Source organism: Atractosteus spatula, chromosome 14 (genome assembly GCF_055471065.1).
Source record: "Atractosteus spatula isolate fAtrSpa1 chromosome 14, fAtrSpa1.hap1, whole genome shotgun sequence".
Taxonomy (NCBI): domain Eukaryota; kingdom Metazoa; phylum Chordata; class Actinopteri; order Semionotiformes; family Lepisosteidae; genus Atractosteus; species Atractosteus spatula.
Genome location: NC_142719.1, coordinates 13,497,291 through 13,522,819, shown reverse-complemented (window position 1 = coordinate 13,522,819; position 25,529 = coordinate 13,497,291). Strand labels below are relative to the sequence as shown.

General features: G+C 50.7%; 1 protein-coding gene across 6 annotated transcripts; it reads right to left on the bottom strand.

The window, feature by feature from the left end:
• rfx1a (regulatory factor X, 1a (influences HLA class II expression)) lies at positions 1-25,487 on the bottom strand. Of its 6 annotated transcripts, XM_088932960.1 has the most exons (21): positions 25,411-25,487; positions 15,622-15,985; positions 12,592-12,701; positions 12,273-12,365; positions 11,216-11,323; positions 10,106-10,204; positions 9,207-9,542; positions 8,453-8,547; positions 7,551-7,914; positions 7,026-7,207; positions 6,735-6,854; positions 5,695-5,816; positions 5,113-5,231; positions 4,755-4,864; positions 4,133-4,284; positions 3,869-3,966; positions 3,454-3,603; positions 2,874-3,082; positions 2,624-2,777; positions 2,087-2,132; positions 1-1,771 (listed from the first exon to the last, which is right to left on the bottom strand). In XM_088932960.1, exons 2-21 carry the CDS (start codon positions 15,959-15,961, stop codon positions 1,608-1,610), a joined length of 3,171 nt encoding a protein of 1,056 aa, XP_088789086.1. In that variant the 5' UTR covers positions 15,962-15,985; positions 25,411-25,487; the 3' UTR covers positions 1-1,607. The 6 variants fall into 6 exon arrangements, with proteins under 6 accessions (XP_088789086.1, XP_088789080.1, XP_088789081.1 ...); XM_088932954.1 differs by lacking the exon at positions 9,207-9,542; XM_088932955.1 differs by lacking the exons at positions 9,207-9,542; positions 25,411-25,487 and adding an exon at positions 24,981-25,108.
• Between the last annotated feature and the right edge of the window lie 42 nt (positions 25,488-25,529).

Here is a 25,529-nt window from a genome sequence, read left to right as displayed (position 1 = left end):
CATTTAAAAAAATCATTTATTTATATACTTTAAAAATTAAAACATTTGCTTTTCATTGCATAGAACCCCCACACACCCACAAACACACACACACACTGACGGCACAGGGTTCTCCAAGCCACATTCAGAAATCCAGGTCACTCACATTCAGACTACCAGTGTTCAGCAATCAAGAGGAAACACTTTTGCGACTCATATTAGAAAATAAACAGGAAGGAGCTGCAGACAGAAATGGCCCACAGGCTCTTGCTAGCCTGATGCGAGTGCGGTGTGAAATACCAAGAGCAGACTGTGATGAGAATGAGAACAGGAAGCTGTGGCAAAGCGCATCGAGGACAGACAGAAACAGGAGATGGTTCCACGGTACAAAGGTAGAGAAGGGTAGAGAGAAGGCAGAGGGCAGGCCGACACCAGTGCACTGCCAACTGGCCCCCAGCCACCCACCCGAGACACACAGGCCCACACCAAGAGAAAAGCAGAAGAATCCAGACACTGGCTTTTTATAGTTTGGGTGATGTGTTGAACACTGCTGGTTGTCTGGGTGAACTTTATGCACACAGGCACAAAGTTTTCATACAGCTCTCTCTCTCTCTCACACAAACACAGCACTCATACACCCACAGCTCTATCTCAATTACACACATGAACACGGCACTCTCTCTCACACACACACACTGTTTGCTCTTCGCTGCTCCAAGTCTTTATTTCAAGAGAAATGCTGGCAGGAAATTAAGTGCATCATTCACCAAGGCAGGTAATACATTTTTGGCACAAAACGCAAAAATAAAATTAACACTAATCTCAATTTTTAATACATTGATCATACCAACAAAAGATGCAAAAACAGTTACGTGTCTGGACTGAATGAGGCCACTGGCATTGAGAACAAGAAGAGCAACAGAACAGCAAAAATCACACACACACACCAGCACACGTGTCTGTCACCTACAGCAGCTTCTATCCCCTGTGCGTCAGGGTTCGACTGAATAGAATGACAGAGCAGCCTCCAGGGCCCTAACAGTCAATTTATGCCTTTGAAGACCACCTTCAGCAGAGTTCACCAAGACACAGCCCACAAACACGACGCTAAGCACAGACAGGCACGAACGCAGGCACTCATACACGGAGCGGCTGAAGATGTGCAGTTTCTCACTCAGCTCTTCACACATGGGTACGTACGTACTGTACAGCCACGCTACCCTCGCAGTTCCTGCGGCTACTAACCACTGGCACCTAGGGCCCCCCCCCCCCCACTGCAATATGATTGGGCCACACAGCCTCCAAACTGACTGGACACCCTGTAACCCTTAGCCTTAGATTCTGACTGGTGGGCACTGGTGAGGGGTGGTGCCTTACCCTGGCTCCACCTGAAGGCTGCATGAAGGGTCTCTAGGTGGAGACAAGCCCACTAGGGGTCCCACTACGGGACTGGGGGCAAGGCAGTGAAGGTTCCATGAGGCTGTCAGAGGACTGTGTCCGTGGACAGTTTGCGGACAGGCTGTGTGGCGCGGAGGAGGGGGCTGGAGACAGGCGAATGGGACTATGTGCCTGGCTCTCCTGCTGCAGATACTGGGGTGCGTGTGTGTGGCAGGGTCTCAGTGTTCCCCTCAGTTGTCTGGGGGTGCAGTGCTGAACAGGCCTCTGGGGTCGGTGCGGGGCAGCTTGGCAGGAGGCTCCAGAGAGTCGACAGGCAGCCCGGAGGAGTCTGAAGGCAGAGACAGCTCCTGCGAGCACTCTTCGTCACTCTCCTCCTCCTCCTCCTCTTCCTCCTCTGAGAGAGGGAGATAGGCAGGGAGGGAGAGGAAAAAGAAAAGTGAGAGGTTGTAAAATGAAATTAAAATGAACCAATGAACATCCTCATTACTCTGAGGAATAACTGGCTTCTCTCTGTTCAACAGAATATTGAAAATACTCAGATGCATATACACTACAGGGCACAATGGTCACTAAAAGTCTATTCAATACACTAGAGGACACATCAGTATATTACAGAGACCGATCAACTTGATAAACAGAATGATTAATATTTTAAAAAGAAGACTGATCAGTAAATTACAGGACAGAGTGATCATGCACTAATTGATACCTTTATCAGGGTCCAGTGTGTTCAGACTCCTTCCCAGGCTAGCAAACTGAAATAGAAGGAGTTCTGTGCTTCAGTACAGTTACGGAATGTACCAGTGTCGGGTATAAAAGCAATTGTATGTTAAACCTGTATTCAGGCTCCTCTTCTCTGTGTGAATGACAGTACAGGTGTAGGTGTTGCAGTGTTGCAGCTGTATTCAGGCTCTTCTCTGTGTGAATGACAGTACAGGTGTAGGTGTTGCTGTGTTGCAGCTGTATTCAGGCACTTCTCTGTGTGAATGACAGTACAGGTGGAGTGTTGCAGTGCTGCAGCTGTATTCAGGCTCTTCTCTGTGTGAATGACAGTACAGGTGTAGGTGTTGCTGTGTTGCAGCTGTATTCAGGCTCTTCTCTGTGTGAATGACAGTACAGGTGGAGTGTTGCAGTGCTGCAGCTGTATTCAGGCTCTTCTGTGTGAATGACAGTACAGGTGTAGGTGTTGCAGTGCTGCAGCTGTATTCAGGTGAATACAGCACTGTTTTCAGCTGCAGTACTGTACCTCGCCCATGACAGCAATGGGGGTCTCTCCCTTGGCCTGGGCCACGCGGTGCTCTATCAGGTAGTACATGTACTCGTCGTACAGCAGCCGGATCAGGTGGAAGCTGCCAAAGCTGGCAGCACTGCGCAGGGTCAGGTCCCTGATCACCATGGAGCTGGAGGAGGAAGGCAGGGAGGCCATGCTGTTAATGCTGCCAAGCTCTTTCTACTCAGAGCTCCCCCCTCCCTCCCACTCGGCTGCGTTCTCTCACCTGTAGAATGACCACTTCAGCAGGAAGAGCTTGGCCGCGCGGGGGAAGGCAGGGCTGGCCTGGTAGGGCTTAAGCACCTGGGCCACGACCCCATCCAGCCAGGCAGCCCATTGCTCCAGGGAGTTCTGCTGCTGCAGGGTCAGCTTGAAGTCCTGCTCCAGCCGCTGGACCACCCGGTCCTCACAGCGACACACCCAGGACGCCTGCTCCTGCAGAGGGACAGAACATACTGACTACAGGGACAGACACAGCACCAGGACACACCGACAGGGATGGCTGTACAGAGGGACAAAAGACAGTGAGATAGAAGGACAGACAGAGGAACAGTCATTGGATGGAGAGAGTAACAGACAGTAAGACAGAGGGACAGAGGAACCATCAGTCATAGAAGCAGCTGGTCAGAGGAAGAGTCAGACAGTGAGACGAAGGGATAGTCAGAGGAACGGTTGGTCAGATGAGGAGAGGAATAGTCGATCAGATGGACAGAGGAACATTCAGACAGAGGAATAGTTGGTCAGAGGAACAGTCCTTCAGATGGCCATAGAGACAGTGTTACACAGAAACCGGCAGACAGACAGACCTGTACGTTGGCGAAGTCAACACGGTTGAGGTCGCTCAGCATCTGGTTGATCTGTGCAGTATTCTGCAGGACTGCGCGGGCTGCCTGTGCCAGGTGGTTGAGGGATGTGTACCTGCGCAGTGTCTGTGCAAATGCACTGGCTGAGGTCACCTGCAGAGACAAGATGGACCAGGACACAGAGATTAACAGTTTTCTGTCCATCAGTGGACAATGCAATATATTTCAATCTATGTGTAGTGTATTGAGTGTACTCATACCATGGTGTATACCATGTATTGTATCTTATGGACAGTTGGTTGTGCAGTGAATATATTGTGTATTCACTCTATGTTGTGAAAGTGGCCTTGCCCAGACCATCTCCACAGGGTTCCATCACTGCAACGTCAGTCTATTCAGTCTCTACAGTGTGTCTAACCTTGACCCGGACCATCTCCTCAGGGATGTTCATCATGGCAGTGGTCAGCCAGCTCTCCAGGCTCTTGGCGAAGTTTCGGATGGCTTGAGTTAAGGCACCTAGGAGAGTGGAACAGTCAAACCCACAGCGCACACAGTATGGCACACAGTGTGTTACATAGAGGGTCTAAACTGTCATACACAGGAACAACTCTATTACTCAGGAACAGGCAGAGGCTAATGGGAAGAAGCAGGTGATCCCGGAGTCGCGCCGCGGTGGACTCACTGGGGATGGGTCGCAGCACGTCGGGGATGAGAATCTCCACCAGCCCCTGGTACAGTGTGTTGTCGCATTCCCGGCTCCAGCGCAGCACTGGCTCATATTTGCACAGCAACACCAGGCACGCCTTGGGCAGCCGCTTCTCCGACTCGTCATGGCTGAGAGAGCAAGAGTATGAGTGGTCACTGCGTACACACCGACACAAGCACCCACTGGGAATTCAAGTGTTAGAAAGCGTCTAGGCGTGCAGGTTACTGTGTCAGTGTGTGTTGGGGTATGTTAGCGTCTAGGTGTGCCGGTTACTGTGTCAGTGTGTATCACAGTGTCGGGGTATGTTAGCGTCTACGTGTGCAGGTTACTGTGTCAGTGTGTATCACGGTGTCAGGGTATGTTATAATATGTTGAGGCATGTAGGTTACTTGTCAGAGTGTGTTAGAATGTGTCTAGTTGTGTAGGTTACTGTGTCAGTGTGAATCAGGCTGTCAGAGTGTGTTACAATGAGTCTGGGTGTGAAGGTTACTGAGGCAGTTGGTATCAGAGTGTCAGAGTGTGTTTTAATGTGTTGCTAGGTGTGCAGGTTACTGTGTCAGTGTGTATCAGTGTCCGAGTGTGTTAGGGTGAGACTCACACAGGCAGTGCAGCCCCCTCGCTGGTCTGGCTGTCACTGTATCTCCAGAATGTTTTCCATAGTGTCTCCACCAGAGTGAACTGCAGGTTAATCATCACATCCAGGATTGCCTGGAGAAAGTGGGAAACACAGAGGGACACATGGAGCAGTGGAGTAAGGGGGAGAGGAAAAACTTTCAGGCCACTAAAAGGTCAATTAAGAGTGTTAAATAAAGTCAAATGGACAAGGTTGTACCTCACAATGTGACAGGACAGGGACGTACCTCACAGTGTGACAGATTGGTCAGGGCTGTACCCAACACTGTTACAGACAGGACAGGGACGTATCCCACAGTGTGACAGACAGGACAGGGACATACCTCACAGTGCTCCCTGTATAGCACCTGGAAGCTCTTGATGTGCTCTAATGATATCCCATCAGGCAGTGCTTTGCCCTGCAGGTCAACCTCTGAGAACTCAGGCAGAGCACGAGAAGCATCTGGAAAGACAGGTGAACAGGAAAAGAAAATGCTTATTTGACATGCATCTTTTCATTCAAACTGAACTGGACAGAGACCCATACCCACAGTCACTGATAATGTACAGAGACCCTCTCAGACTGTGTAGACAAGGGGTTCCCACTTCTGATCTTGGGGACCCTTGCAGCTGCTGGTTTCTGTTCTTCGTGAGCACTCAAATAAATACTAGAGCCCATATTAGACCTAATTATATGTTCAGTTTGAATTATTTGCTTTCATGTAGGAGGTTTCCTTTAAACTCTTGCGTTTCTTGCATAACTTAAAATCTTTCAACCTTGAACAGAGACAAAACTACTTAAGTGCCACCCAAGCCACTTGATGACTTAATTAAAGATTTATGGAGGTAAAGACCTCAGTGGTAATGAAAAGTCAGATGTCCTCACTATCAATGGTGTGACCTTCAGTATTTATCCCCTCTCTCACCCAGGAACTGCTGGTACTGCTGCACTTGTGAACTGATGTCAGACAAGCCAGAACCCTGCTGCTGCCCTGTCCCTAGAGCCATCCCGTTGGTCATCCCCTCCACCTTCTGCACCGGCTTCAGCCTGGAGAGAGACAGGGAAGCCATTACACAGCCAGTCACAGGGACAGCGAGCCACTCAGGCAGGCCATCAGAAAACAGGCTGCAGGCGGTGGCTTCAGTCAGGCAGTGGAATGAGAATTTGGCAGGCAGGCAGCGAGATGGTCAGGCAATCAGGTATGTAGTGTAATAATCAAGCAGACAGAGTGTCAGTCAATCAGGCAGGTAGTGAGATATGCAATTAGGAAGGCAGTATAATAATCAAGTAGGCAGAGATTCAGTCAGGCGGGCAGTGACATAGTCAGGTAATCATTTATGCAGTGTAACAGGCAGGCAGTGAGATAGTCAGGCAATCAGGTAGGCAGTGTAACAGGCAGGCAGTGAGATAGTCTGGCAATCAGGTAGGCAGTGTAACAGATAGGCAGCGAAATAGTCAGGCAGTGAGATATTCAGGCAATCAGGTAGGCAGTGTACTAGGCAGGCAGTGAGATAGTCAGGTAATCAGGTAGGCTGTGTAATAGTTAAAGCAGGCAGACAGTGAGATAGGTACTTCTGTAGGCAGTATAACAGTCAGGAAGGCAGACAGACAGTCAGGAAGGCAGTGAGATAGTCAGGCACTGGTATAGGCAGTATAGCAGTCAAGAAGGCAGACGGGCAGTCAGGCAGGCAGTGAGATAGTCAGGCACTGGTGTAGGCAGTATAGCAGTCAAGAAGGCAGACGGGCAATCAGGCAGGCGGAGATAGTGAGGTAGCCAGTGTAATAAGCAAAGAGTGAGATACTCAGGCAGTCAAACAGGCAGTATAATAGTCAAGCAGGCAGATAGTCAGGCAGGCAGGGAAATAGTCAGGCAATCAGATAGCCAGTGTAATAGTCAAGCAGGGAAACAATGAGACAGTCAGGCACTCATGTAAGCAATAGAACAGTAAAGCAGTGAGACAGTACCTCTGTTTCTGAGAGAATGGCTGCTGCCTCATAGCCAGGTGTTGCTGGTCCTCCATGAGACGCAGCAGAGGGGAGCTCGCCTTGATCCGCAGCCCATAGTAATGATACTTAGAATTCCCCCTGAAACAACACATATTTCACTATGACAATACACACACACAGTGTATCAGGTACATTACAACAGTGTTTGTTGAGCTACAACAGTGCATCACAGAAGTGAATCCCACTCGTGTGAGTGACGAGGGGTTTGTCAGGTCCGCATGCCGTGATGGCGTGGTGACGGGTCTGTACCGTGTGCCCAGCCGCCTGGTGCGCAGCCCCATGAAGACGGAGCGGATCAGCTTGCCAAAAGAGGCGGCGTTGACAGGCTCCAGCTTCTGCTCCTGGCAATGCAGCAGGTAGTGGCAGTAGAGTGTGGAGCGAGGGAGGCTGACGCCCTCGGCCGTCTCATAGTTATCTAACAGCCACTGAACCTGAGAGAGAGGGGTTCATACAGACACACTGACTGACTGGACACTACAGTACATTAACACTGCACTGAGAGAGAGGGGTTCATACAGACACACTGACTGACTGGACACTACAGTACATTAACACTGCACTGAGAGAGAGGGGTTCATACAGACACTGACTGGACACTACAGTACATTAACGCTGCACTGAGAGAGAGGGGTTAATACAGACACACTAACTGGACACTACATTACGTTAACACTGCACTGAGAGAGAGGAGGTATACAATATTAATGGCACACCCATTTCAGATTCTCAGGAGAACACATTAACACACCCTCTGGCTCTACTTGCTGTACTCACTGTGGCAGGTGAGGCACGTGTGGTATGGGAGTAGGTCTGGTTGCTCCCGCTGTTACTAAGCATGTACCCTCCTTGGATGACGTAGCTGCCCCCTGCACCTGCTGCAGCTCCTCCGCTGGGAGTGGTCCCACCTGCCTGCCCTGTCCCCCCGGTTGCACTTGCAGCTCCTGTGCTCGGATTGGCAACAATCTGTCCCGTGCCCACAAACATAGAGACTGCTGTGCCCCCTGCTGAGCTAGACACCGCCTGAGAAGTCACAGGGGTGGTGACCTGCGATCCTGAGGCAGCAGGTGGCTCATAGTAAGTGGCAGCTGCAGGTGCATTGTACAGGGGTGTCTCGGAGTAGGAGTAACTGCCAGAACGTCTGCAGAGAGAGAGGGGTTAATACAGACACACTGACTGACTGGACACTTCAGTACATTAACACTGCATTGAGAGAGAGGGGTTCATACAGACACACTGACTGGACACTACAGTACATTAACACTGCACTGAGAGAGAGGGGTTCATACAGAGACACTGACTGACTGGACACTACAGTACATTAACACTGCACTGAGAGAGAGGGGTTCATACAGACACACTGACTGGACACTACAGTACATTAACACTGCACTGAGAGAGAGGGGTTCATACAGACACATTGACTGGACACTACAGTACATTAACACTGCACTGTGAGAGAGGGGTTCATACAGACACACTGACTGACTGGACACTACAGTACATTAACACTGCACTGAGAGAGAGGGGTTCATACAGACACACTGACTGGACACTACAGTACATTAACACTGCACTGAGAGAGAGGGGTTCATACAGACACTGACTGGACACTACAGTACATTAACACTGCCTTAACATCAGAACTGTAGGAGAGATGGACAGGCAGTCAGACTCACATTGTGCTGGTGGTGTAACCTGCATCGCCTCCTTCTACGTATTGGACCTGACTGGAGTAGACGTGCTGCACTGGGACCTGCTGGAGCTGCTGCACCTGGTGCACATACACACACACTGCGTTAGTGTACTATACACATTCACACACACTGGGCCAGTGTGCTGTACACATTCACACACACTGCGCCAGTGTGCTGTACACATACAGTACATACACACAGGGTTAGTGTACTGTACACATACACATAGGGTTAACATACAATGCACACACAAACAGGAATATTAACAATAATCCATGCTGGATTATTGTATTGTACCATGGATAGTGAAATATCAAACATTCCAATCCATTTCAAACAGTTGATTTATTATATAACAATTAAATAGCAGACCCTTAACAACCTTAATTATTGAATAACCTCAGTGTTAGGATCCTCTACTCTTCTCTAGACTGTTGGCTCCAGTGTGTTCAGGAATTTAAATCAAAGTGTTTTATACAAATCTTTATGGGTGTTGTATGTCTGGAAGAAGCTACCCAGCCATGTTGCTAAATGCCAGTAATCTTGGCTTCCTTCAAGAATGATTGGATAAGATGAACTAGCTACTGACTACCAAATGCGCTAGATGGACTGAATGGCTCCTCTCGTATGTCTGTTCTTAATTCACACATGCAGAGGCCTGGTTTTCTCTCTCCATTGACATCTCCTACCTCTCTTACACTCTCCCACTCCCCATCCCTCTCTCTCAGGGACCTACTCTCAAGGCTGTTGCCCCCGCTGTCTCGTAGAGCAGTAGCTGGGGCAGGGGCTGCACTGTGACTGGGGTGCCAGTAGGGGGCAGCAGAGGAAGGGAGAGGGGGAAATGGAGAGGGAGGGAGAAAGGGAAGGAGAAAGGGAGCGAGGGGTGAAGGGCAGGGCACAGGGAGCTGTAGTTCCTGTCGTCGCCCAGGCTGCAGTGGGGTGAGGGGGAGCGGGAGGGAGGCTGTCCATCTGTCTCAGAGTCTATCTGCTTGACTGACCCCCACTGCAAGGCTCCCCTCTCTCTCTCTGTCTCTCTCTGCCTCCCTGCCTCAACACCTCTGCTTCCTGGACTCTGCACGGAGAGGGCAATCAACTAAGAAACAATACTAACTTCAATCCCAACAGCAGTAATAATAAATAATGCGTTTATAGAAGGCTTATTATTCCAAAAATCCCACAATCCCACATTCAGGAGGAGGCCCACTTCATCCCCACTGAAGTGCTGCACCACTGCTCACAGGTCAGGGAAGGAGAGAGAAACTGTTTCTCCAGTTGAATTAAGGAGGAACTTTAGTTCAAGCCCCGAGTGGAATTTTCCAAGGTTAATACTGAACCGGTATCAATACTCACATTAATACAACAATCAGCACGAATGCCACTAACACCAACAAAAAATACCAGCACTACTACCGTAATATTTTATGAACCTTAATAGAAGTGTTTATCATTCAGTATGAAGGTGTCTTTGTGGCAGTTCGGTGTCTCTTGTAGTGTGACAGTGTCTCTCAATATCTTTCAGTGTCTCACTGTCTCTGCACCAGTGTCTCAGTATATCTATCTGTTTATCTTTGTTTGAAAGTGTCTCTCAGTATCTCAGATTTTCTCTGTAAATCTCCATGTTTCATTACAGCTCACCTCTTGGGTCAGATGTACTTGCTGCAGGTTTGTAACACTCAACTGGGCACTCTGTCCTGTTTTGGCCGTCTGGGGCGCTGCCTGCACTACTGACCTCTGCTGGAGAGACAGAGCAATGACATTTGGGAGTGTAGGCACAGTCCAGCACACAGTCCAGTCTGCAGTCACACTCTTTCCTTCTCTGTATCCTGTACTCGAAGCACCCCAGGTTACAGTAGCTAAGGCCTGGCATCTGTGTGTGTTTTATAAGCACATCACACATTACCTAGGTTAGGGTCTTCCACCACAAGACCCACACAAACTGCCCAGAAACAAAGGGACACCTTTCATCCCCAGTCCAGTATAGTGTACAATCAAGACTCCTACACAGCAGAGCTGTCCTGCTTTTAATTGCTCATTGAATAGCAGCATTATTTAATAAGAATCCTTCAATTTTACTGTAGGCTTCAATTAGGATCCTTATTATCCTGGCTGAAAAGGGGTCCTTCAGCCAGAAAGGATGGAAACCCTTCTCCAGGTTGAAATGGTCAGTCTCAGATGTTTAAATACAACCCGATTTGGGCCAGTGTAATAACACCTGCATCTGCATCACAACTAGTGCTGGAAACCAGAGGTGGACTTGGGTTCAGACACAAGATTCTTCAACTGCTGACCAACTGACTGGCTAGAAAGCAGAGACCTCCTTTCATAAAAGACCAGACAGTAACTTTTAACACTGACATAATGTGGTCCAGACACACAGAAACACACTTAAATGACCACACTGACCGGTACTGGTACATTGACAAGTACAGAAACACAACACACACTGGCCAGTATTGGTACATTGACAGGTACAGAAACACAATACATACTGACCCCTACAGATCCACACACACCTTCCAGTACTGGTACATTGACAGAAACACAATGTGCACTGACCACTACAGATACACATGCTGACTGGTACAGAAAACACATCGCATACTGACCACTACAGATACACCAGCTGACCACGACAGATACAGAAACGCACACAACAATCATTAGCAGACATACAGACACTGCTGGACAGACAAATTCTCAGTCATGAAACACAACAGGGTGCGAGTGACCAGGGCTGGAGGCTACCTCAGGGGGGGAGTGACCCTGTGGCTGGACAGGGTGGACAGACAGAACGGACACTGCAGACACTGTCCCCCCCTTCGTCCCTGGAGATGCTGCCTGGACCACCAGCCTCTGTCAGGACACACAGCAACACACAGTTATACAACATCACACAAATACACAACAGCACACAGTGACACAACAACACAAATCACTGTAACACACAATCACAACTGCATAGCACAAGGGCGCAGTCTGGTGTTCTGCTACACGCTTGCACTGCTGGGCAGCACTGACACAAGGTAAGAAGCTGAGACTGTTCCCTGTATCTTAAGACTCCTGCCAGCCAGCGACCTCCTGGACCATACAGGACCATGTCAGGACAGCCAGGAGAGGGAGCAATTTAAACAACAGGTGAGATCTGAGAAGGAGCTACCTGTGTCACCCTAACACAACCAAGAGAGTGAGTCACCTGTGAGAAAGGGTCACCCGAGACAGCGAGTTACCTGTGAGAAAGGCTCACCGGAGAGAGTGAGTTACCTGTGAGAAAGGGTCACCCGAGACAGCGAGTTACCTGTGAGAAAGGGTCACCGGAGAGAGTGAGTTACCTGTGAGAAAGGGTCACCCGAGACAGCGAGTTACCTGTGAGAAAGGCTCACCGGAGAGAGTGAGTTACCTGTGAGAAAGGGTCACCCGAGACAGCGAGTTACCTGTGAGAAAGGGTCACCGGAGAGAGTGAGTTACCTGTGAGAAAGGCTCACCGGAGAGAGTGAGTTACCTGTGAGAAAGGGTCACCCGAGACAGCGAGTTACCTGTGAGAAAGGGTCACCCGAGAGAGTGAGTTACCTGTGAGAAAGGCTCACCGGAGAGAGTGAGTTACCTGTGAGAAAGGGTCACCCGAGACAGCGAGTTACCTGTGAGAAAGGGTCACCGGAGAGAGTGAGTTACCTGTGAGAAAGGGTCACCCGAGAGAGTGAGTTACCTGTGAGAAAGGGTCACCCGAGACAGTGAGTTACCTGTGAGAAAGTTATCTGTAAGAAAGGATTATCAGATAGAGCAGTTACACATGAGAGTGGGTTACCTGAGAGGGGACGGTGACTTGCTGCACTGAGGGCAGCTGGAGAGCAGAGACTGTAGAGCCCTTTGACGACACACCGCCTTGGACCAGCAGACGCTGTGAGGGACAGATGAAGATACAGGGAGGAAGGAGAGAACACAGAACTGTAAGTGAGTCCAGTTTGGGTCTTTGTGACCTTTAGCTGTGAGCACTGTGACTTCTGTCTGAGCTGTGGGCTTAAGCAGCCTTGTGCTGTCTCCTTGCATGGTTGATCAAAGTGAGTGTATAAGTATAGCCTGGTTAGCAGTTCAGGTGTTGCACCAGATGAGTTTCAACTGTTTACCTGCTGTGAGTTCTGCACCTGCTGCACCACCTGAGTAGGGACTCCGGTCTGCACTACAGCTGGTGGGGGGCTAGATTCAGACACCGAGTCACTGGGGTGAAGAGAACCCTCTGAAAAATACAGGGAGAGAAGGGTTAACACAGACACTAAACAGACATTATAGATTAACACTGTATTGAGATGAAGAGGTTAATACCTCTTGAGATAAAAAGGTTGATGCACGGAGAGAAAGAGGGATTAACACAGACACACTGACTGACTGGACACTACAGTAATTAAAACGCTGCAATGAGAGAGAGGAACACATTGACTGGACACTACAGTGCATTAACACTGCACTGAGAGAGAGGTTAATACAGACACACTGACTGGACACTACAGTACATTAACACTGCACTGAGAGAGGGGTTAATACAGACACACTGACAGGACACTACAGTACATTGATACTGTACTGAGAAAGCAGGTTAATATTGATACTAGACTAACTGTATCCTACAGTATAATAACTACACTGAGAGAGAAATCTTTACTTACGGTATCCACAATCCAGGTTATAAAACCAGTTATGGTAGTACATCATTCTCAGGATGCAGAGAGAGAAAGAGAGAGTGATGGAGCCACAGGGAGGAATAGAGAGAGGGGGTGGGATGTGCTTAGGCTGAGGCCTGATGCTTTATATCCTGAGAAAGCAGCCTTGAACAGCTAATCTCAGGGGCTGCAGAAACAATCCCTTCTGCACATAAACACAGGTATCAGATTGGGAACGTTGTAGAGATGGGAACAACAAAACTTCAGTCAGAAAGGTCAGACAGTGTGTGTTCCTTCTCCTCCTTCTGTTACTCCCTCTCCTCCTTCACACTATAGCTCCTGGACACTATAGTGCATTACTGTAGTGTCACTCCCTCTCCTCCTCACACTTTAGCTTCCGAGTCACACCCTCTCCTCCTCACTCTATAATAATAATAATTATAATTCCTTACACTTATATAGCGCTCTTCTGGACACTCCAAACAAAGCGCTTTACAGGTAATGGGGATCCCCTCCACCAATGTGCAGCATCCACTATAGCTCCCGAGTCACTCCCTCTCCTCCTCGCACTATAGCTCCAGCGTCACTCCCTCTCCTCCTCGCACTATATTTCCAGCGTCACTCCCTCTCCTCCTCGCACTATAGCTCCAGCGTCACTCCCTCTCCTCCTCGCACTATATTTCCAGCGTCACTCCCTCTCCTCCTCGCACTATAGCTCCCGAGTCCCTCCCTCTCCTCCTCGCACTATAGCTCCAGCGTCACTCCCTCTCCTCCTCGCACTATATTTCCAGCGTCACTCCCTCCCCTCTTCGCACTATAGCTCCCGAGTCACTCCCTCTCCTCCTCGCACTATAGCTCCAGCGTCACTCCCTCTCCTCCTCGCACTATATTTCCAGCGTCACTCCCTCTCCTCCTCGCACTATAGCTCCCGAGTCACACCCTCTCCTCCTCGCACTATAGCTCCAGCGTCACTCCCTCTCCTCCTCGCACTATATTTCCAGCGTCACTCCCTCTCCTCCTCGCACTATAGCTCCCGAGTCACTCCCTCTCCTCCTCGCACTATAGCTCCAGCGTCACTCCCTCTCCTCCTCGCACTATATTTCCAGCGTCACTCCCTCTCCTCCTCGCACTATAGCTCCCGAGTCCCTCCCTCTCCTCCTCGCACTATAGCTCCAGCGTCACTCCCTCTCCTTCTCGCACTATATTTCCAGCGTCACTCCCTCCCCTCTTCGCACTATAGCTCCCGAGTCACTCCCTCTCCTCCTCGCACTATAGCTCCAGCGTCACTCCCTCTCCTCCTCGCACTATATTTCCAGCGTCACTCCCTCTCCTCCTCGCACTATAGCTCCCGAGTCACACCCTCTCCTCCTCACTCTTTAATAATAATAATAATAATTATAATTCCTTACACTTATATAGCGCTTTTCTGGACACTCCAAACAAAGTTCTTTACAGGTAATGGGGATCCCCTTCACCAATGTGCAACATCCACTATAGCTCCCAAGTCACTCCCTCTCCTCGCACTATAGCTACAGTGTCACTCCCTCTCCTCCTTGCACTATAGCTACAGCCTCACTACCTCTCCTCCTCGCACTATAGCTCCCGAGTCACTCCCTCTCCTCCTCGCACTATAGTTCTAGTGTCACTCCGTCCTCCTTGCACTATAGCTCCCGAGTCACTCCCTCTTCTCCTTGCACTATAGCTCCCGAGTCACTCCCTCTCCTCGCTCTCTGTCCCTCTGCCCCTCATCATTCTCTGTCCACTCATCACTCTCTGTCCCCTTGTCATTCTCTGTCCCTCTGCCCCTCGTCACTCTCTCCACTTATCACTGTCTCTGTCTGCTCTTCACTCTCTCTGTCCCTCTGCCCACTCATCACTGTCTCTGTTCCCTTGTCACTCTCTCTGTCCCTGTCTCCCCATCACTCTCGTTCGTCCTCTACATGTGTGGAGGATGTAGTTCTGAGCACATGAAGACTACTATGTTTGTACAGTCTGAGTTAGGTTGGTACAGGCCTGTTTACAGGGTTACTGTGGTTATATAGTCAGCACCAGGAACAGCCACTGTATTCCCACACTACAACTCATTTACAGTCCTTTTATTGGTGGCCTTTAAGGACAATAGCTCTCTCTCTCTTTTTCTCTCCCTCCCGCTCTGTCCACCCAGCTTGGCAATGCGATATCAATGTTACCTGACACTTGCTAGGTTAGTCTGAATATAGCACTCCCTGAAATAAACTCACTGACTCAGTGAAACACACTGACACATGCAGACTGACTCAGTGTGTGTACACATATGTGTATGCCTCAGTATACCAGTACGTATACAGTGTGTCAATGTTTATATATAGTGTGCCATTGTGTGTGTACAGTAAGTCTATTCCTCAGTGCGTCAGTGTCTGAACACGTGTCACTGTATGTACAGTGTGTTAAAATGTTCCAGTGTGTATACAGTGAGTCTATCCCTCAATGTGTTGGTGTGTTTGTGCATCTTTTTCTCACCTGTGACAGTGACCACGATGTACTGCGCAGTGCCCTGACCACTGCCAGGCTGGGTGGGTGAACTCTGTATCTCCGCGGTAACATACTGCGTCTGCGTAGGTGTCTGTGGGGGGGCAGTGCCAGCCGGGGGGGCCGATTTCTGCCCAGAGGGAGTTGCAGGAGCGGTATTGCTCTGTCCTGCTTGGGGGGGAGGAGCGCTTTGCAGCTCTGCCATGTACTGTGCTGGGGTGGGAGGGGGAGCAGCGGGTGGCTGGGTCTGTTGTGCCTGTCCTGTCACCACACCGCCCCCCTGAGGCTGGGAGGACTGTTGCAGCTCCCCTACATAGGCTGGAGTTGCCATGACCGGACCCAGCACTGCTCTGACCTGGGAGAGGGGCAGAAAGATAAGACAGCAGAGAGAAAGAGGGAGGAAACTGCTGTTAATGCTGAAATATTTTCCAGATAATACTGTGAATGAACACCAATGTGACAGTGAGAGGGATACTGGCAGAAAGCAGTGGAGGATGGCACTAGAGAGACAGGTCATCATAAGCTGGCAACTGATTCCACTGTTATTCTGTGTCCTGAACAGCCCTGTTAGAGAGATATATTTTAACAACACCTAGGACAGGCTAGTACTGCGGCCTGAAATAAACTGAACGGGGGCAGAGGGAGAAAAACAGACAGCGTGACAGGAGGTGAGGTGGCGTACTGGGTATCCTATTCCACATTTGAGCTGTAATGTGAGAAACCTGCCTTTACTGCAGTGCAGTATGTTCTGGGTCTTTCTCCCACTGACACTGAACACGCTGGAGACACAGTACACGCTGAACATACAGCAGGCTGTCCAGCACTGAGGGACTCACATCACAACACTGTCCAGCACTAAGGCACTCACATCACAACACTGTCACACACTGAGGGACTCACATCATAACACTGTCCAACACTGAGGTCCTCACAACACAACACTGTCCAACACTGAGGTCCTCACAACACAACACTGTCCAGCACTGAGGTCTTCACATCATAACACTGTCCAACACTGAGGTCTTCACATCACAACACTGTCCAGCACTGAGGGAGCTCACAGAGCTCACAGGTTGGACCGTTACTCCGGACACTGTCAGCTCACAGACTGGACCATTACCCCTGACACTGCCAGCTCACAGACTGGACTGTTACTCCTGACACTGCCAGCTCACAGACAGGATCGTTACTCCTGACACTGCCAGCTCTCAGACTGGACTGTTACTCCTGACACTTCCAGCTCACAGACAGTATCATTACTCCTGACACTGACAGCTCACAGACTGGACTGTTACTCCTGACACTGCCAGCTCACAGACTGGACTGTTATTGACAAAGATAGGATCGTTACTCCTGACACTACAAGTTCACAGACTGGACTGTTACTCCTAACACTGCCAGCTCACAGACTGGACTGTTACTCCTAACACTACCAGCTCACAGACTGGACTGTTACTCCTGACACTTCCAGCTCACAGACAGGATCATTACTCCTGACACTGCCAGCTCACAGACAGGACTGTTACTCCTGACACTGACAGCTCACAGACAGGATCGTTACTCCTGACACTGCCAGCTCACAGACAGGACTGCTATTGCTGATACTGCCAGCTCACAGACTGGACTGTTACTCCTGACACTTCCAGCTCACAGACAGGATCATTACTCCTGACACTGACAGCTCACAGACTGGACTGTTACTCCTGACACTGCCAGTTCACAGACTGGACTGTTACTCCTGACACTGCCAGCTCACAGACAGGACTGCTATTGCTGATACTGCCAGCTCACAGACTGGACTGTTACTCCTGACACTTCCAGCTCACAGACAGGGCTGCTACTGCTGATACTGCCAGCTCACAGACAGGATCGTTACTCCTGACACTGCCAGCTCACAGACTGGACCGTTACTACTGACACTGCCAGCTCACAAACTGGACTGTTAATGACAAAGATAGGATCGTTACTCCTGACACTACCCGTTCACAGACTGGACTGTTCCTCCTGACACTGCCAGCTTGCAGACAGGACTGCTACTCCTGACACTTCCAGCTCACAGACTGGACCGTTACTCCTGACACTTCCAGCTCACAGACTGGACTGTTACTCCTGACACTGCCAGCTCACAGACTGGACTGTTACTCCTGACACTGCCAGCTCACAGACTGGACTTCTACTCCTGACACTGCCAGCTCAAAGACTGGACCGTTCCTCCTGACACTGCCAGCTCACAGACAGGATCATCACTCCTGACACTGCCAGCTCACAGACTGGACTTCTACTCCTGACACTGCCAGCTCACAGACTGGACCGTTCCTCCTGACACTGACAGCTCACAGACTGGACCGTTCCTCCTGAAACTGACAGCTCACAGACTGGACTTCTACTCCTGACACTGCCAGCTCTCAGACAGGACTGCTACTGCAGATACTGCCAGCTCACAGACAGGAATGTAACTGACAAAGACAGGAACATTACTCCTGACAATACCAGATTACAGACTGGACTGTTACTCCTCACACTGCCAGTTCACAGACTGGACTTCTACTCCTGACACTGCCAGCTCCCAGACTGGACTGTTACTCCTGACACTGCCAGCTCACAGGTTGGACCGTTACTCCAGACACTGCCAGCTCACAGACTGGACCGTTACTCCTGACACTGCCAGCTCACAGACTGGACCGTTACTCCTGACACTGCCAGCTCACAGACTGGACTGTTACTCCTGACACTGCCAGCTCACAGACTGGACTGTTACTCCTGACACTGCCAGCTCACCGACAGGATCATCACTCCTGACACTTCCAGCTCAAAGACTGGACTTCTACTTCTGACACTGCCAGCTCACAGACTGGACTGTTCCTCCTGACACTGCCAGCTCACAGACTGGACTGTTCCTCCTGACACTGACAGCTCACAGACTGGACTTCTACTCCTGACACTGCCAGCTCGCAGACAGGACTGCTACTGCAGATACTGCCAGCTCACAGACAGGAGTTCTACTCCTGACACTGCCAGCTCACAGACAGGAATGTAACTGACAAAGACAGGAACGTTACTCCTGACACTACCAGATTATAGACTGGACTGTTCCACCTGACACTGCCAGCTCACAGACTGGACCATTACTCCGGACACTACCAGCTCACAGACTGGACCGTTACCCCTGACACTGCCAGCTCACAGACTGGACCGTTACCCCTGACACTGCCAGCTCACAGACTGGACCGTTACTCCTGACACTGACAGCTCACAGACAGGACTGTTACCCCTGACACTGCCAGCACACAGACAGGACTGTTACCCCTGACACTGCCAGCTCACAGACTGGACCGTTACCCCTGACACTGCCAGCTCACAGACTGGGATGTTACCCCTGACACTGCCAGCTCACAGACTGGGATGTTACTCCTGACACTGCCAGCTCACAGATAGGATCATTACTCCTGACACTGACAGCTCACAGACAGGATCATTACTCCTGACACTGCCAGCTCAAAGACTGGACCGTTCCTCCTGACACTGCCAGCTCACAGACTGCACTTCTACTCCTGACACTGCCAGCTCACAGACTGGACCGTTCCTCCTGACACTGACAGCTCACAGACTGGACCGTTCCTCCTGAAACTGACAGCTCACAGACTGGACTTCTACTCCTGACACTGCCAGCTCTCAGACAGGACTGCTACTGCAGATACTGCCAGCTCACAGACAGGAATGTAACTGACAAAGACAGGAACGTTACTCCTGACAATACCAGATTACAGACTGGACTGTTACTCCTCACACTGTCAGACTGGACCGTTACTCCTGACACTGACAGCTCACAGACTGGACCGTTACTCCTGGCACTGCCAGCTCACAGACTGGACCGTTACTCCTTGCACTGCCAGCTCACAGACAGGACTGTTACTCCTGACACTGACAGATCACAGATAGGATCATTACTCCTGACACTGCCAATTCACAGACTGGACTGTTACCCCTGACACTGCCAGCTCACAGACTGGACTGCTACCCCTGACACTGCCAGCTCACAGATAGGATCGTTACTCCTGACACTGCCAGTTCACAGACTGGACCGTTACTCCTGACACTGCCAGCTCACAGACTGGACCGTTACTCCTGACACTGCCAGCTCACAGACTGGACCGTTACTCCTGACACTGCCAGCTCACAGACTGGACCGTTACTCCTGACACTGCTAGCTCACAGACTGGACTGTTACTCCTGACACTGCCAGCTCACAGAATGGACTGTTACTCCTGACACTGACAGCTCACAGACTGGACCGTTACTCCTGACACTGCCAGCTCACAGACTGGACTGTTACTCCTGACATTGCCAGCTCACAGACTGGACTTATACTTCTGACACTGCCAGCTCACAGACTGGACTGTTCCTCCTGACACTGACAGCTCACAGACTGGACTTCTACTCCTGACACTGCCAGCTCGCAGACAGGACTGCTACTGCAGATACTGCCAGCTCACAGACAGGACTTCTACTCCTGACACTGCCAGCTCACAGACAGGAATGTAACTGACAAAGACAGGAACGTTACTCCTGACACTACCAGATTATAGACTGGACTGTTCCACCTGACACTGCCAGCTCACAGACTGAAGCGTTACTCCTCACACTTCCAGCTCACAGACTGGACCATTACTCCTGACACTGCCAGCTCACAGACAGAAATGTAATTGAAAAAGACAGGAACGTTACCCCCGACACTACCAGCTCACAGACTGGACCGTTACTCCTGACACTGCCAGCTCACAGACTGGACCGTTACCCCTGACACTACCAGCTCACAGACTGGACTGTTACTCCTGACACTGCCAGCTCACAGACTGGACCATTACCCCTGACACTGCCAGCTCACAGACTGGACCGTTACCCCTGACACTGCCAGCTCACAGACTGGACCGTTACTCCTGACACTGACAGCTCACAGACAGGACTGTTACTCCTGACACTGCCAGCTCACAGACAGGACCGTTACCCCTGACACTGCCAGCTCACAGACAGGACTGTTACCCCTGACACTGCCAGCTCACAGACTGGATCGTTACCCCTGACACTGCCAGCTCACAGACTGGACCGTTACTCCTGACACTGACAGCTCACAGACTGGACCGTTACTCCTGGTACTGACAGCTCACAGACTGAACCGTTACTCCTGACACTGACAGCTCACAGACAGGAATGTAATTGAAAAAGACAGGAACGTTACTCCCGACACTACCAGATCACAGACTGGACCGTTCCTCCTGACACTGCCAGCTCACAGACTGGACCGTTCCTCCTGACACTGCCAGCTCACAGACTGGACTGTTACCCCTGACACTGCCAGCTCACAGATAGGATCGTTACTCCTGACACTGCCAGTTCACAGACTGGACCATTACTCCTGACACTGCCAGCTCACAGACTGGACCGTTACTCCTCACACTGCCATCTCACAGACAGGTTCATTACTCCTGACACTGACAGCTCACAGACAGGAATGTAATTGAAAAAGACAGGAACGTTACTCCCGACACTACCAGATCACAGACTGGACCGTTCCTCCTGACACTGCCAGCTCACAGACTGGACTGTTACTCCTGACACTGCCAGCTCACAGACTGGACCGTTACCCCTGACACTGCCAGCTCACAGACTGGACTGTTACTCCTGACACTGCCAGCTCACAGACTGGACTGTTACTCCTGACACTGACAGCTCACAGAATGGACTGTTACTCCTGACACTGACAGCTCACAGACTGGACCGTTACTCCTGACACTGACAGCTCACAGAATGGACTGTTACTCCTGTCACTGCCAGCTCACAGACTGGACCGTTACTCCTGACACTGCCAGCTCACAGACTGGACCGTTACTCCTCACACTGCCAGCTCACAGACAGGACTGTTACTCCTGACACTGACAGCTCACAGACAGGAATGTAATTGAAAAAGACAGGAACGTTACTCCCGACACTACCAGATCACAGACTGGACCGTTCCTCCTGACACTGCCAGCTCACAGACTGGACTGTTACTCCTGACACTGCCAGCTCACAGACTGGACCGTTACCCCTGACACTGCCAGCTCACAGACTGGACCGTTACTCCTGACACTGACAGCTCACAGACTGGACCGTTACTCCTCACACTGCCAGCTCACAGACAGGACTGTTACTCCTGACACTGACAGCTCACAGACTGGACCGTTACTCCTGACACTGCCAGCTCACAGATAGGATCATTACTCCTGACACTGCCAGTTCACAGACTGGACCGTTACTCCTGACACTGCCAGCTCACAGACTGGACCGTTACTCCTGACACTGACAGCTCACAGACTGGACCGTTACTCCTGGCACTGCCAGCTCACAGACTGGACCGTTACTCCTGGCACTGCCAGCTCACAGACTGGACCGTTACTCCTGACACTGCCAGCTCACAGACTGGACCGTTACTCCTGACACTGCTAGCTCACAGACTGGACTGTTACTCCTGACACTGCCAGCTCACAGAATGGACTGTTACTCCTGACACTGACAGCTCACAGACTGGACCGTTACTCCTGACACTGCCAGCTCACAGACTGGACTGTTACTCCTGACATTGCCAGCTCACAGACTGGACTTATACTTCTGACACTGCCAGCTCACAGACTGGACTGTTCCTCCTGACACTGACAGCTCACAGACTGGACTTCTACTCCTGACACTGCCAGCTCGCAGACAGGACTGCTACTGCAGATACTGCCAGCTCACAGACAGGACTTCTACTCCTGACACTGCCAGCTCACAGACAGGAATGTAACTGACAAAGACAGGAACGTTACTCCTGACACTACCAGATTATATACTGGACTGTTCCACCTGACACTGCCAGCTCACAGACTGGACCATTACTCCTGACACTGCCAGCTCACAGACAGAAATGTAATTGAAAAAGACAGGAACGTTACCCCCGACACTACCAGCTCACAGACTGGACCGTTACTCCTGACACTGCCAGCTCACAGACTGGACTGTTACTCCTGACACTGCCAGCTCACAGACTGGACCGTTACCCCTGACACTGCCAGCTCACAGACTGGACCGTTACCCCTGACACTGCCAGCTCACAGACTGGACCGTTACTCCTGACACTGACAGCTCACAGACAGGACTGTTACTCCTGACACTGCCAGCTCACAGACAGGACTGTTACCCCTGACACTGCCAGCTCACAGACTGGATCGTTACCCCTGACACTGCCAGCTCACAGACTGGACCGTTACTCCTGACACTGACAGCTCACAGACTGGACCGTTACTCCTGGTACTGACAGCTCACAGACTGAACCGTTACTCCTGACACTGACAGCTCACAGACAGGAATGTAATTGAAAAAGACAGGAACGTTACTCCCGACACTACCAGATCACAGACTGGACCGTTCCTCCTGACACTGCCAGCTCACAGACTGGACCGTTCCTCCTGACACTGCCAGCTCACAGACTGGACTGTTACCCCTGACACTGCCAGCTCACAGATAGGATCGTTACTCCTGACACTGCCAGTTCACAGACTGGACCATTACTCCTGACACTGCCAGCTCACAGACTGGACCGTTACTCCTCACACTGCCATCTCACAGACAGGTTCATTACTCCTGACACTGACAGCTCACAGACAGGAATGTAATTGAAAAAGACAGGAACGTTACTCCCGACACTACCAGATCACAGACTGGACCGTTCCTCCTGACACTGCCAGCTCACAGACTGGACTGTTACTCCTGACACTGCCAGCTCACAGACTGGACCGTTACCCCTGACACTGCCAGCTCACAGACTGGACTGTTACTCCTGACACTGCCAGCTCACAGACTGGACTGTTACTCCTGACACTGCCAGCTCACAGACTGGACCGTTACTCCTGACACTGACAGCTCACAGAATGGACTGTTACTCCTGACACTGACAGCTCACAGACTGGACCGTTCCTCCTGACACTGCCAGCTCACAGACTGGACTGTTACTCCTGACACTGCCAGCTCACAGACTGGACCGTTACCCCTGACACTGCCAGCTCACAGACTGGACTGTTACTCCTGACACTGCCAGCTCACAGACTGGACTGTTACTCCTGACACTGCCAGCTCACAGACTGGACCGTTACTCCTGACACTGACAGCTCACAGAATGGACTGTTACTCCTGACACTGACAGCTCACAGACTGGACCGTTACTCCTCACACTGCCAGCTCACAGACTGGACTGTTACTCCTGACACTGCCAGCTCACAGACTGGACCGTTACTCCTGACACTGCCAGCTCACAGACTGGACCGTTACTCCTGACACTGACAGCTCACAGAATGGACTGTTACTCCTGACACTGACAGCTCACAGACTGGACCGTTACTCCTGACACTGACAGCTCACAGAATGGACTGTTACTCCTGTCACTGCCAGCTCACAGACTGGACCGTTACTCCTGACACTGCCAGCTCACAGACTGGACCGTTACTCCTCACACTGCCAGCTCACAGACAGGACTGTTACTCCTGACACTGCCAGCTCACAGACAGGATCGTTACTCGTGATTGACAGCTCACAGACTGAAGGACAGAGTGAACTGGAAAAGCCCAGAGGCAGGACTGTGCTACCACAGACCACACAGGAACAGGAAACCAGAGACACAGCGGAGCTGCAGTTTTTTTCTGTGGCGCCTTTTCAGAAACAGACTATTTGTAGTTCAGAAATACACTTTTTATTTTAATGGCACAGCGACAGAAACATTGACGAGGGTATTTTTAAAAGAACGTTTTTACTCCACACCTGGGCTTAAGAAAAGCAACGTTTGACGAAGCGTGGCGAATGTTCCTTCGGAAATAGTACGATATTTCAGCCGATATTTTATTTATTAAAAAGTAATATTCGCGTCTTGGCGCGTTACTGTGTCACGTGTCGCACCGAACTGCTCTCCGGGGAAGCGCGTGACGTCATTTAAAAAAACTCACCACCTTTCTCAACGTTTTGCGCTCGTGACAGGTGAGTGACACCACGCATTGCCTTTCCTGTCTCCAACGGGGGGGGAGAGAACCCCTCACTTGCTTACTTGCGATTGGCTGTTCTTTCTACTCTCTCTTACTGATTGGCTGCCCCAGGTGCCAATCCCACCAACCGCCCCGCCCCAAGAAGCCTCGTCTTAACATTACTCCTCTCCCTGACAGCCCAGGCAGGTTCGGCCAAACACACGGCCTCTGGACTCTCGCGGCTTCTGAGACGTCTAAACTTTTTTAAAAGCACAAATACAAAGAAAGGAACAGTCGCCAACTAAGAAATAAAAACTAAAAAAAACTCACATCTCCGCAAAACGGCCGTAGACATTTTCAAAACTCAAAGGAAAAAAAACAACAAACTGTACGTCACTGCGATATAAAAAGACAAAAGACACTTTTCAAAGTTCAGCGTGTCGCACCGCGGCGGCTGCCCGAGCCACGCTTCCTCTTTCGAGAATGGAGACCGTCCCCCCACCTCCTCCTCTCTCAAGGCCGTATGGCAACAGGGCTTGACAACACAACAACAGCTGAAAAGTACTCTGTCGCGTCTCGCCACACCCGCCATCTTGTACCCGATCACGGATTTGACATCGTCATAACAACCGCCCGGGCTTGAGGGCGGCGGGGCGGCCCGCACGGCACCTCTCCGCTCCGGGGCTGCACACACACCACTCTCCCTCACCAGCTCACTGTCTAACAGCAGAAAAGAGAGAGAAATAAAGTCTTTATTCACCTCTGTTTTGCTCTGGGTTTTTTCCCCGGGCTTTTTTGGTGTTGGATTTTTTATTTTTTTTTTACGGAATCGGGTTGTTGTTGTTGATTCTCGTTGCTGGGTTCTTGTCGCCAGGACTA